The sequence below is a fragment of the Seriola dumerili genome, unplaced genomic scaffold (genome assembly GCF_002260705.1).
Source record: "Seriola dumerili isolate Sdu_G_001 unplaced genomic scaffold, Sdu_1.0 BDQW01000367.1, whole genome shotgun sequence".
Lineage (NCBI taxonomy): Eukaryota > Metazoa > Chordata > Actinopteri > Carangiformes > Carangidae > Seriola > Seriola dumerili.
In genome coordinates, this window is record NW_019174622.1 from 1,096,551 (window position 1) to 1,110,899 (window position 14,349).

General features: G+C 41.6%; 1 protein-coding gene across 5 annotated transcripts in view; it reads left to right on the forward strand.

Annotated features, from left to right (window-relative positions):
- Window positions 1–10,768, forward strand: part of LOC111233079 (neural cell adhesion molecule 1-like) — a 237,940-nt gene extending 227,172 nt beyond the window's left edge. For 4 of the 5 annotated variants that reach the window (XM_022760826.1, XM_022760827.1, XM_022760828.1 and 1 more), the window contains 3 exons: window positions 3,490–3,697; window positions 4,982–5,098; window positions 10,492–10,768. In XM_022760826.1, the coding sequence (XP_022616547.1) occupies window positions 3,490–3,697; window positions 4,982–5,098; window positions 10,492–10,612 (446 nt within the window). In that variant the 3' untranslated portion in view covers window positions 10,613–10,768. Of the gene's footprint in view, window positions 1–3,489; window positions 3,698–4,981; window positions 5,099–5,976; window positions 6,439–10,491 lie in introns of all 5 variants that reach the window. The other variant, XM_022760825.1, reaches the window with a different exon arrangement.
- The last annotated feature ends 3,581 nt before the right edge of the window (window positions 10,769–14,349 follow it).

Genomic DNA, 14,349 nt, shown 5'->3' on the forward strand with positions numbered 1-14,349 from the left:
ACAAACATAACCTGTTTGAGGGCCGTAGATAGGAATTTAAAAAGCATCATTATCAGTCAACAGAAAGCTTGTGCCCACAGCGGCTGTCTGCTTGGTTTTTAAGGTTTTTAAGGTGTACAGGATGGAAACGTCGAATGTTTACAGGATTCACTTCAGAGGCCAAGAGAATCGTGGCCATAATTTGCCCTAATTTGTGTCAGTCAGGTGTTAAATGGTGCGTTCAGGCAGGGCTTGTCGACTCGTAAAGTCTGGACGTTTTACATGTCAATGGTAAATATGTCACATAAACTGGACCAATGAAAAGGAAATAGCAGGATGTAAACAACAGAAGCCAGGGGTTAAACCTATCAACAGCGTTAAACCAGAGACAGTTGAGAAAGGAGACGGCGCACTTACAATCATTCCCTCTTTAGGAGACCAGCGACAGGTCTGAGACTCTTCGATTCTTTCGCCCCACAGTCACCTAAATGAATACTGGATTGATTTTTCACGAGCCACAGATCTTCCAAACATTCTGACATTAAAATGACATTTTTCAGACCAACAGATCAGGAGAAAAACAACTTTATTCGAGACCCGTTTCTGTCTCCGCAACAAACTCTCACGAGATCTCGCGACACAGATCTCTCACTCGCCGACTTAGGAGACAGGAAGTGTATCTCATTTCTTACCACTGGTGCTGCCTGTAACGCGCCGTCTTTTGTTGTAGAGTATCTTTGATACATCGCTTACAGCTGCTCCTGAACATGCTAATGTTTTTTGTTTGTTTGTTTTTTTATTCATTCTGTGTTTAAGCGTTTAACACACATGGGCTCGTAGTGTTAGAAACGTGTTTGTCAGGAGCTGTTCCCTGGGTTATAATCAGTTTACATAAAGATGGTCCTCATGCTCACGCTCTCCTCAGACAGTCTGAGGAGCCCTTGATCCTTCACAGACACGGGGAAGTGATAGCCTCCATCTCTACCGCCTCACTGACCTGACTTCCTGGTGTTGCAGGGCTCTCTTATGTAACACAGTATGAGAAAAACAAAAGATGTGATTAATACAAACAGGCAATGGCTCGTGGTGATTTGACACGGGTAATTAATTCTGTCGGCAGTGATTGTATTAATAATTTAGGGACATGTGGCGATATTAGACTGTGCGTGAAGACATTTGTAACACTACATTTTTAAAGCCGAGCCTCCATCTGGTTCTGTCTTGATGTCGTCCCCTCATGTCCTCGCATGGGTCAACATCAAGGTTGCCGTTTGATACAGGTGCTGCATCCCACTTCTCAAAGACTCAAAAGGCACCCAGCTGTACAACGTGGGTAAGTTGAGAAAAGTTTAGCCTCACGCAGACGTCCTCTGACACGTGGGAGCGACAGTCGGATTCCCCCATGAACAAGAAGCAACAGTTGTTTCCTTCTCCACGTAACTTTAAATGTGCTTCAAACTAAATTATTGACACCATCGGCACCTTCCCACTTCTCTGTGATATTACATAAAATGGGAACCTGCTTGTATAGCGGCTATGACAAAAAAAAAAACTTTACCCAATCAGGGCTGAGTATGTACATGACATGCTCCGTGCAAACAAGCCCGCAAGCTGACACAATTGTATATAACCAAACCGTATTTGTCAGGGTCACGGATCCATGCACACCCATTGAGCACTGTGAGTCTGTAAGTAAGCATTGCAGTACAAATGTTTTCCCTGTTTGACAAGTTGTGGTAAGTAGCTTGTGTTTTGTCCCCCATGAAATGAGAATTTTGCCCAATGTTGAAACATTTTCAGACAGTTCAGTCACTTCTCAACCATTTATAAAAGTTGTGATGACCTGACATTTCATGGATTCAGTTTTTTGTTTTTGTTTTCTGCTAAAATGCAGGATGGAAATTTGGCTTCCATTTATTAGCCTGGGTTTATTAAAAAAAAAAAAAAACACCTCATCAAATGCCAGAACGAATGACGAGAGCTGAGAAAGCCGTTCTTGAAATGCAAAGCCGCAAAGCCTGAACTGCCTTGGACCTCCAAATCCTGTTTATTCCCTCCTGTCTATACACTGCATTTGCATTTGTTTATGTAGAGTAATCTCAGTGAGAAAAAAATAACCTGCATTTGCACTTTGACCTCAAAGTGGAATTATAAACATGATGATAAACAGCTGCTTGGATAACCCTGTTTGACCTCAAGCCTCTTGGCTTATGAACCACATAACCAATATTAGCTTCTTTTTTTCAAAGAAAACCTCCTAATAAAGGTTATGTGGTTATTTGACTATTGTTTTCCTGTGCTGTATTTCATGCTGGTAGGTTTTTATCACAGTCCATGTTTACTCCAGTGATCTGCCTCACTGTCTTCTTGGGTAAGAACATGGATTTTTTGCAAAACTTTCTATCTTAATGTAAAACAATCCTTCCCAATAAGTAAGTTAAAACTGATGGTGTCACTTAATCTTTTTTTTGTTAATCATATATGGATTATATTATGTAGGTTCTGTTTTACATAAAAGTCCTTCAGTGCTTTTTTTTTTTTTAGCAGCAGTAAATCAGGAGTTTCCAACTTTTTTTTATCATCATTATAATTCCGCAGGGATTTAATCATTTTTCATTTCCCTTAATTAATAACCAAACCATGTGAGTCATCTTAACAGCACCAGCATATCAATATGGTTTAGCATAAAATTTGCAGACCATGTATCCTAACCCCTGTCGCCCAGAAATTACTTTTATACACTACTAATTTACAGCAAACCACAAATGCCATTGGAGTACAATAATTCAGCACTTTGTTTCCACTGAACACAAACCTGGCAGCAATTATGTTTCCCTCCAAACATAACGGCTTTATAAGTGTAATTTCTAGGCGACAGTGACTTTGACTAATGACTTTGGTGATCCCCCTGGTTTTTCCTCTAGTGCAAATTGTCCCAACAACTGCAGGATGGATAATTTAGTACAGACAGACGTAGCTGTAGTTTTCATGTCAGAAATGTTAGTAATAAAGTCGAGAACCTCTTAGATAGAACATGAATGTTTTAGGTCTGCTTTGTCTTCACATACTGATTCAGATGAGTGTCTTTTTTTTTTTTTCTTTTTTTTTTTCGTTGGAAATCCTGTGACTGTGTGTGAAATTGAACAGTTCAAGTGTGTCGGCCATGATGACTTTCAAGAGTAAATATCAAGTTGCTATAATGAAAGTGGAGATGAGGGTTTTATTGTGTTTCAGCATATTAGTTCCCTTGTGGCTCTGACATGCTTTACCTCCACATTCCCTGGGAAAAGATACGACACACTCGAGGTCTTGACAACTGAAACCTGAAGCAGTTTATTTGAAGCTTGACTGCATTCCTCATCATCTCTTTCCCCCCTCTCTCTTTCTAACTTTCTTTCTATCCCCTTTCCTCCATGTTAAACCCTTTTCTCTCTCCTAACTCCTCTTCTCCCCCCTCTCTTTCCTGCCTGTTTTGCTTGTGTATCCCCTCTCCCTGTCCTTGTCCCCCAGACACCATGGGCAGTGTCTCAGGCCTCGGCACCGGAGCTATCGTAGGCATCCTCATTGTTGTCTTTTTCCTGCTGCTGGTGGGCGTGGACGTCACCTGCTACTTCCTCAACAAGTGTGGACTCCTCATGTGCATTGCTGTTAACTTCTGTGGGAAGGCCGGCCCAGGTGCCAAGAGCAAGGACATTGAAGAGGGCAAGGCGGCATTCACGTAAGTTAACATCGTCACACATACATTTATGATATATTTAAAGCTGCACTAATCAATGTTTGTATATTATCAATAGACCAAATTTCTATGTGTAATATGAAAAAATTTGTTAATAGTGACGAACCAACAGAGAATGATCACCAACTCTCTCTCTCTCAATTCCAAACGCTGCTGAACATGTAAACAGATAATAAAGATATGAATATTTACAATTAAAAAATTTAAGATTAAATGTGGCTTTCCTTCACAACTTTCTGTGTAAACACACCTGTCACCTGTCCATCACATTTCTGTTACACCCGAAACACAGTGGCTACACTGCTCTGGGAGGAAAGAGTGAGCTGCAGCTCTGAAATAAGTTTTAAAAACGCACAATCACCAATCGAAGTGTCTTACATGGAGGCTCCGACACTTTTACAGAAGCAGCAACCCGGGGATGAGACACCACAGATCTGTTTTAGCAGTTAGCACGGCGGCTAGCAGCAAAAGGTGAAAGGCGAACTCGATCAGCAGTGGATCGGCTTTTATTTACCCACGTTTAAAAAAAAACGGCTTATAGCTGCTACTTTGATGAAGAAAGGGGAATTAGACTTCCTGCCTTTTCCACATGATACTAATTATTTCAGAGCAGCTCTACAGTGTACAGGGAGGCTTAGACCAGGTTTTGGGGACTAAATTCAACTTCTGAATTTGTGTTAGTGTTAAAACATACTTTTTATTGGCAATAGCACAGTAAATCAGTAAATATGTAATCATGTTGAAATTAATCTATCACATGCTAGCCTTTATTTGATCAAAAGTTCGGTTCAATATATCGAACCGTCTGTCATCACACCAGCTGTGAACTTCAGAGCACAGCACAACAAATAAATATTTAAACAGCTCTCTGAACCAGATTTATTGAGAGCGAATCATGATATGTACACAGCTGATGTCTTACCTTAGATCTAAACATGTCACCCCCAGCAAGCGAACACTTTAAAGCTTAGCTCAATCAGAGAGCAGCGTGATGATAACAGACAAGCCCCCGGGGGAAACCCACAGTCAGAGCCCGCAGGTGCATGCAAGATGTTGGAATGAGAGAATGAGAGTGTGTGTGTTTGACAGCTTAAAGGAGTACGCCGGTTTGTTTACATGTTTCAGCACATTAACCACAAATCATATTTGTTTTTACGTTGCTGCTGATCACCAGGATGTTTCTGTAAATAGATTTTTGGTACGGAGGTGTGATCTGTCACCGTTTGCGCCTTAGCTCGCTAACTGTCTGTTGCCGTCTCACAACAGGAAAGATGAGTCTAAGGAGCCCATTGTTGAGGTGAGAGCAGAGGAAGAACACACCCCAAACCAGGAAGGAGGGGGTCCCACTGAGCCCAATGAGACCACGCCTTTGACAGAACCTGAGTGAGTAGGCTGAAGAACAGCACCAGCTCCCCAGTCTATACGGGGGGGGGGGGTCCAAGACTTACAGTATCTGGGTAGAGAAATGAGCGAAAAATATTTTTGTAAACATAATTTCTCTCAAGCCAAAAAATCAACATTCAATAAGCCCCAGGTCTGTAGGCATTAACACTAAACCATAACAGTGTATGAGCTAGGGAGCCACATTTTGGGAAAAGGTTTAAGTGGCTCAGCACCTCCACCAGTACAGACCATTAAAGGTTAATGATGTTGTTTTTACACAGGTGTGTGTGTGTCACACTTTACATTCATTTTAAATCATTTTAATTAAAGCTGAGAGGCTGAAAAAAGTAACAGCTCTTATAATTTGCGATAAAATAAGCACTATAGATGGTTACGGTTTAACTTTCACAGAACCGTACAGTAACCCTGTAGTTTCATCTCACTAAAGCCGAACAGTCAAATCCGCTGTTGTCCTAATTGAGTTTGTCCAGCTTTTTTATTTCTGACCAGCAAACACTGGCTTCCCCCTGGGTCTTTGCTTTATGGTGAAAAGCATATGAGCATCCTAATCCTGAAACTCCCCACACACTTTCTGTAGTTTATTGTCCTGTTGTTTTTCGTTTTACCCTTCCACAGATATTTTGTTGCTAACGTTTTGATTGTGTAGATTTTACTTTGTCACTGCAGCACAGTAGCACTCACTCTGCCTTGTTTATGCCCTGACCTGCGCTCTCCCTCTACCCCCCTTTATTTCTCTTGTTGTCCTTTTTCTTTCTTTCCCTCACTTTTCTGGTGGCTTCTACGCTGTGTCCACTCCCCACCCCCACCCCCCTCCTCCTCCTCCCCCCTTGTTTGTCCTGCTCCTCCCCACCAAACAGGCCTGCTGCTGCAGACACCACCTCCACTGTGGTAAACTTGCTCCCCTCCACTGCCACTAACTCAGTTACTGAGAGCTTTAGCACGGCGCACAGCAGTCCTGCTAGCGAGAGCACCACGCTTACCACCAGCGCCTCCAGCCCAACCAAAGTGGCCCCTGCCAAGTCCTCCCCCCAAAACAGCCCTGTTGCTCAGTCCAGTTCGCTTAAAGCTAACCCCCAACCTGATGTCGGGCCCCTGGTCGACCTGAGCGACACACCTAAAGCTCCCCCCTCGTCCAACCCAATACCCCCTGTCTCAGAGCCAGTCAGCCCGCCCTCTGCTAATGCCGATGGGCCACAGAGCCAGTGTGAACCAGTCAAAGCCCCCGACAGCACCCAGAGTAAGGACTTACAAGTAGACGGCCCGGCCGAGGATGCCCCCAATGCCCCGTGCGCAGACTCGACCACGCCAGCTCAAAATGAGTATGAAACATTCATTTCCACATTCCTCAACTTGTCACCTCTTTTCTAGACGCTTCCCCATAACCCATGAGTCCGCCATTAGTCAGGAGAAAAAATCACCCTTAAATGTAAATGCAGTGGTTTAGGTGTCAGACCCACACACACCAGTCAGGAACCAGTCAGTATATTCTCTGAAAATGCATTTTGGGACTTTAATAGTTGTGAAAAATATATTGGGATATAATGTAATATGTTTATTTAATTTGGAAACGGTTAAGGAGAAAATGAGCCTCGCATTAATTTCATACAAGAACTGAAAAACAAAAAAACAGGAGCTGAAAAGATCAAAACATTTTCATCTTCATTACAGCGTGAAGGAAAAGTGAAGCTGAAAATGACGGAAAAATGTGTCAGTCCCTTCGACTTTCATCAGTGCTTGTGAGCTTCGCTGCCTTTCAGTCGATGTTGACAATGTTGCCTGATCACCCACTGAAAGTATGTTTGGCTGTGGGCTTGGCTCCACTGTAGTAATACTGCAGGAAGAGATCCAGAGGCAGAGATACCGGTGTCTCTGCCAACAACAGCCTCATTATACCTGAATAAATGCAGCCAGAAATCTAATTGCAGTTTGAAAGGGGAGCACAGCTGTGATTGTAGACATGCCCCGCTTTTCAAAAGCTGGGAGTCCGTCCACTGATATGGTATTTTTACAAATGCCCACCTTTTATTTTGGGGGCGGGGGGGGGGTAAAATGGCATCCTGTAAAAAAATCTGAAAATATAAACTTATTAGAAATAAAAACGGCTGGTTGAGTGAAAGTGGGAACACAAAACAAAGATTATGCAACATTTGATATAATATATATAATACACTGTAATACACTGAACTCTGATCACTGTAGGAACATTTAAGGGTGAAGTTTTCCATGCAGGTAAATGGCACAGAAAAAAAAAAGGATGTAGCAGTGCATGTCTGTCTTCATTCAACCACCACCTCCACCCTCTGCTTGTTCGTTTGCTACCGTGCAGTTTCTTCATATTTCACCCAAGTTTCATCTCTGTGATAAACCAGTTCACCGCATCATCATGGGAAACACGTAGCTGAATGATGTAACGCACCTTCTTCACATTCCAGGTCATCCGGCAATACTTGCATGAGTATGAGCAGAGCCTCCAGTATTATAAAGGATGAATCCAGTTAACTTAATCAATCAGATGAGCAGACAGTTTTGCAAACCTACAAGTAAACAGACCTGCAGTTTGGAAAAAGAAATGAGCTTGTTTCTGTGAAAGAGTGCAGAGATGACTGTATCTGTGTTGTGCAGAACCCTGAAGAATACAGTACATCTCTGTTGCGCAGGGGTGAATGAACTTGTTGGAGTAAATTAAATACTTGTGACAAAGTGACCTCCAGCAGCACCACGTTGTTGTTCGTCGTGTCCTTTTCAATTTGATAAAGGATAATAGATGTTGAAGGCAAAAAAAAGAAAAAAGAAAAGGCAAATCTCCAAAGCTCCCTGAGACAACTCTGTTTTCTATTTTAATTCTTATCTTACTTCAGTGGCACTGTAATGGGTTATCATTTGGAGGTTTTCCTCCTAAGAGCTTGCAGATGTTCCTGATTCCTGACAGCCTGTGAGGATAATGAGCGAGCTGTGGCAGAAGATGAATTACGGCGGCTTACTGACAATCACTCCTCACACTTTCTCTCCTTCATCTCACACTTTGCTCAGTCGGATGGCCAGAAGAAGATGTCAGTGATGGAGTGCGGGGAGTTGAGAGCTAGTTAGAAGCAGGGCTCTTGTCAGCTCAACATCACCTTGATATAACCAAACTTGTCATAGGAGGGATTTTTCTTCATGACTCTTTGACAGCACTGAAGCGCAGCTCTCCCACTGATCTATGTGGTGATCCTTCTTCAGCATCCCAACACTGAAATGTCTTGTCATGCCTCTTGTGGATTTATTGGATTTCTGAGTGGTGCACTCCTCCTTAGGAGCCATTTTTCCTCTCTTGAGTAGAAAAGTATCTTCACAGACTATTTCCATAGACTACAGACCCCAACATATATCGTTCAGATAAAAGGGATTTCATGGCGCCGCTGTACATTTCATTTAAAACAATGTTTCATAAGCGAAGTTTCAATCAGTTGAATTCAATTAGTGCAACTTTGAATTGCTGAAAACGTTGGACCAGTGAAGTGGATCGTTCCATAAAAAGGTGCGAATTAAAGGACTCTGGTTAGAGGAGTAATGAAAGTGATGGAGTGCTCATTGAGTTGAGAGTGACGTACTTATAGACATTGCAGCATTTAAGAGTTTGACCATTTAAAGGTCAGACGCTTCAGCAAGTCTATTACAGAGGAGGGTGTTGAATACGGAAGCTCTCACACTCTTGTGTAAATGTGGGGTTTTATCACTTGTTGACTAAACGAATCCATTAGGCTGCGATGTCGTCTTTTGTGGAAAAAAACTAATTTCATAGATTCCGACTGAATTCAGAAGAAGAACCTTTAAAAAGCGACATCTGCGAAGCTCGAGACGGATCACAGTGACGTCAGCTCGCAGTGACAGATGAGACAAAGCAACATCCAGTCTGTAGAACGGTTTTAACTTTGTCAAGGTGTCTGAGCGCTTTAGACTGTGTAGTCGTGTGCCGTCAGGATTATTGCACTGCTTTCTAAATGGTCAAGGTGAACGCGGATGAGTTTGGCATTTACTGGTGAAATTGCTTGTGTATAATAAATGAGAACTATTTGGGATTTTGGTCAGTTAACAACAGAATAAATCTGAAATCACAGTCAGTTGTATTTATTTGAGGAATAAAGGCATTTGACTGTTGATACGATAATAAAATACTTTGTACAAGTAGATTATTGTGGGTTTGGCCGTGACTCCACTTGTTGTATGACACTGGCCTGGTTGAGTCCACAAACCTGCCAAATATTTCTGAAGATGAGGCTTAAACTAACAGAGGACTGAAATATGCAGCAAAATGAAACGATCAATCGGGACTAAACTGAAGATAATGATCATTTTTGGAGCAAAATTTCCACTGTTACATTAAAAAAAAGAAATCTAAAATTGCAACATGTGACATGAAATTTGCTGACAACTCTCATGCTCCCGAGGGGATGAACCCATAGTTCATGGCCGTACCCTCTGGCGCCACCTTCAGGGCACATTTCACACTGTCAGCCCGACTACGGCTCCTTCCTTCTCTCTTTGAATGGACATGAGAAATTATTTAAACCAACATTAGAGATCAAAGTTTCCAGAGATCTAGTCTGAAGGTATTAATAGTCAGTCTGTGTCAGTTTAAAGACTGTCGGGGTCGTATGTATTTATGGATCCTGTATATAGGACAGTCCCTGACCTAACTTTGTTAAGCCCGCAGAGAGCATGTATATGTGTCAGCAGGATAGAGAAATGTATTGACTAAAAAACTGCTATCTGAGAGTTAACAGAGGAAAGAAGAAGAGACGAATGCGTGTGACACAACACTTTTGCGCCACATTTTCAAAATGGAGGCAGCAGCAGCATGTCACTACAAATGTTTCCAACAGGGTTACATATGCTAAGAGCAGAAAATGTTAGACTTAAGTGAAGTATGGCTTTAAAGTCTGTTCCCATTGTGTCCCGGCTCAGTCCAGACGGCGTGTAATCCTCTTGTGTATTGTAGTTTGTGTTGTAGGTTATGCCTCAGTCTTTCATTCCTTCATGCATTGTGCCTACTGTACCGGCCCTGTCTCATTCCACATCGGCATTCATTGTTCCTTGAAAATAGCTGTGACATCCATGTACTCTTATTTGATGTCTGGCTAGGATAGTGAGCTTGATCCCATTATGTGTGAAATGCATTCAGTTCCAGGAGGGAAAACAAATTCCCTCAAAGCATCTTGCATGTTTTTCCCCCCAGATTTTTTTTTATTCTCGTCTTTCTTTGAAAAATGACACAAAAGGCAGCTCAGAGACAGTTTAGCTGTGAGACAGAGACATAGTGAATTGCCGTTAACAGAATCTCCTCTCTCTTTTTTTTTTGTGTCTCCTTCCCGCTTCTGTGTTTGTCCCCACAGCGGTAAGACTGTGAAGGACGATAACACTAAAGGCGAGACAGAGGTGAAGAACGCCACGGGCGAGGTGAAGACAGTCCCCAACGAGGCTCCCCAGATGAACGGCAACGAGAGTAAAGCGTAATCTCCTGGCCCGAGAGCATCAGGAGGAGAAGGGTGGTTGGGGTTGGAAAGGGTGGAAGGGTGTGGGTTTTTAAGGTTAATCGAGGGGGGTCACAGTCACTGAAACCTCAAAGCAATGTCACACACCACCCCGTCGCATCAGAAAAAAAAACAACAAAAAAGCAACAGAAAAGGTTTAAAAAAAAAAAAAAAAAATTAAAAAAAAAAAAAGAAATCATGGGTCTCTTTCTACAGGAAAATGTAAAGACCTCATGCACATGCCTTAGTTCCTTCTATGTCGATTTCTATCTGTTTAATTCTCACAGAAAAAAAAAAAGAAGCAAAATTCATGCTTGTAGCTCACCCTCTTTCTTGTATGTAATATTACATTGATAAACTGTTAAATACAGAAGCTGAAAAACTATTTTCCTCTAGATAACCATGGTTGGACTGTAGCTTTACTTCACAGATTACTGCCTTCATCATGTACACACATGTAAGACTGGTGCATTACCAATAATACTATTCTTTATGCAGTATGGTCATCATCGTGGTAATGGATTATGGGTCTTTTTTTCCTTTGTGGATATTTTGTTGTGTTTAAATAATGTGCAGATGTTACTGCCTATTTAGCTTCTTTTTTTTTTTTTTCTTTTTTTTTTTTCATGTGTTATTTCCAGGGCTAGAGATTAGAGCATTAGCATGCCTGTTTTTGCAGAGTTACTGTATTTCTGTACACGTTGCTGTCATTTGGTTCCTCTTCAGATGATTTTTTTGTTTTGTTTTGTTGTATTTTATTTTATTTTTTTTGTTGTTGTTTTTTTTCTGGTCCAGAAATCATGTAGCCTACGCTCTGAGAAACGGAGGAAGACACCGGAGAAAGATTTATCATGCTGGCTAGGTTCATGGGTTTCAAACCCTGTCTCCACAAGAACCATGTTTATATACTTTTGCCTAATATATTTTGAAAGACATGTTACTTAAATCCGGACGACATTAGGTTTCTTTCCAAAGGTCTTTGCTGTTGTAAATGAGCTGTACACGGACGTGAGGTTTTTTTTTTTTTTTTTTTTTTTTTTTAGGAGACAGGGTTGGGTTGGGTTTAGGATTAGGAAATAGCCACGTTTAGGATTATAGCTGTGTTCCTTCTCGGGGGCCACATCCCTCAAAGTCCAATTGTGTTACATTCCGAAAGAGAAACACGGCCTCACTTCGACTAAATTTGAAAACTGCTGGTGTATCAGTCTGAAATCCACCGGTCGGTTTGTTCAGACTGATTCCAGTCTTCATCAACTCGTCAGATTTAAGTCCATTTTTATGTGACCAAATATACCAGGTGTATTCACGTGGTCACTGGTAAATGTATTATATGAACTGGACCAATGAATAAAAAAGGAAACTACAGGATGTAAATAATAGAAGCCAGGCATAAAGTTCACTGCTTCTTCTTGTTGGTAGCTATGTAGTTAAAGTTAATTAAATTATAAATGGATAGTAACCAGTAACATCGTACACTGAAATGTCAGAACTGTGCCTGAACTATAAACTACCCTGGGCCGTTCGAGGGCAACTTCCTGCTTGTAATTTTTGACCTTAGGTGTTGACGAGGACCACCCATTAGTTTAGTAGCGTGTGGTCAGAATTAGCGATGATGCTAAGGTGAGTCCTCTGTAGACTGTCTGGTCTCAGCCCGCTAACCTTCAGTGCCATCCTTTGTACGCCACACACTTTGAAGGAGGTGGCGCCTGTAGTGGGACACAGCTTATGTGTGTGTTGTTTATATTGTAATTTGGTTTTCTATAGGTTCATGTGAGAACACACTCTCTCTCTCTCTCTCTCTCTCTCTCTCTCTCTCTCTTTCTCTATCACGCACATACTCCTTGGCCTTTTCCAGAAGGTTTCCTTTTGAGCGTTTTGGAACCAGTTCTTTCCCGGGCAGGTTTGGGCTCAACGGTGACTCAGAAGAGAAGGTCACATGTGTTCTGTCAAAGCAGTTTCAATCCACAGGTTTGGACTGAGAAGCAGAAGACATGTTTGTTGGAGAAAGAAAAAAAACAAAAACATAGCCTTGCCTTTAGCCTTTGCAGGTTTCTTGGCCAAACTAGTTGAATTCTTCACACACACACACACATTTCCACTGGCTGCAGATGGTCTTGAATATCACGTTCAGTTTGTTGCCATAGAGTTAACCATCTCTACTCGATCGTCTGATCCGTAATCTTTGTTTCCCCTCTTTGTGCTAACCTCTAATATTCCCTGCTTTTTAAATGAAATGGTGTGAGGGCTCAGCTTTCTGAGATTTCCATACCTCCGAGTGACCAAACATCTGATCCCCTCAGCCATTGTTTTCTCACCTTCACCACAGCTGTTGTCAGTGTGAGTCTGCGTCACCGCTGCTCCCACCACCTCGCAGTGAAGTCTTTAATTAGTTTGTGCCTGCAGTGATGTGACATGTAGTGTAGGTTTTAGTACGGTCTATCATGTTGTTTTAAACTCACTTCATCACTAAAGTCTCAGCACAACGTCCGCTTACTCTTGGACTTGAGGTCAAGTCTCTACTTGTTATAACTGGTCAGATGTTAGTGACACTAAAAACAGGAAGTTCAGGTTCCGTAACGTTAAAGTAAAAAACGCAAAGAGAATACACAGGCAGTTTGGATTGGATTGGAGTTTGATTTCACTAGTGCTGTTTTAAAGGACTGCACTGATTTATTTGGGCCAGTATCTGAGAGAACTGATGTAATGATCAGTATCTGTATCTCCAATATAGATCTGTGCTCCCTGTGTATGTTAAATACCCACCGACAGCTGGCATTATACCAACCGTGAGTGCTAGTTTTTTAACTGAAGTAAAAAAAAGCCAAACCACAATTAACCACGAAAGCAGGCGGGAAAATGCATTTGATGTTTGATGAAGTTAGTCTCAGCCTGGATGATGAGCTCGACATCACCAGTCTAAACCCGCTGCAGGCTTTTTAAGGGAATTGTTAGAAACACAATGATTCAAAAGATTGAACATTTAGTGATTTAGTTATTTCCCTCTGTGGTTGAAATCCCGTCACCTCCAGCCTGTGGGAGTTGAACTGTTTTGTTTTAGTGGAGCTACAGTATCTAATGCTGGCCTTGATCCCGTCTCTGTAGGATCTCGTCTACCAGCATCCGTCATCTCATTCATCACCTTCATGTTTTTATACTTTTGGTTTATAATGGACGTTATTAACGATGAAGATTGAGATTTGCATAATGCCAGCTGGCTGTGGTTATTTAACGTACTACATGCCGATATTTTTTCATGCATGCTGGATGAAAACGTTTAGACACAGGTGACTTTTTTTTTTTTTTTTTTTACCAGTAGATATTTTAGTTTAGTAACCAGTGTGTTAAAATACTAAAAAAATAAAACAGCTGTGTCCTTGAAAATGAAGCCCAACAAACGTCACGAGGAGTCCTGTGGAAATTTGTGCTCAGTAGCAAAATTCAACTGAAGTTTGGCTTAAACGAAAAGTCTGAGTCTGAAAGTGAATGTATGCACTCAAGCCATTAAGCATTGCCTTTCAGTGGTACACAACAAAACTGGATGAAGATTAAATTTGGACTCCTTTAACTAACCAGGACAGAACATGAGTCTGCGGTGTTAAAAGGTCTCTTTATGCATAGAAAGTCTTTGACAGGAATGTTTTTTCTCAAGCCATAGTGCCCTGCTGTGGATTTGGAAGGTTAAAAATAATGAATAAATAAATGACCGTTTTTGTTTTTTTG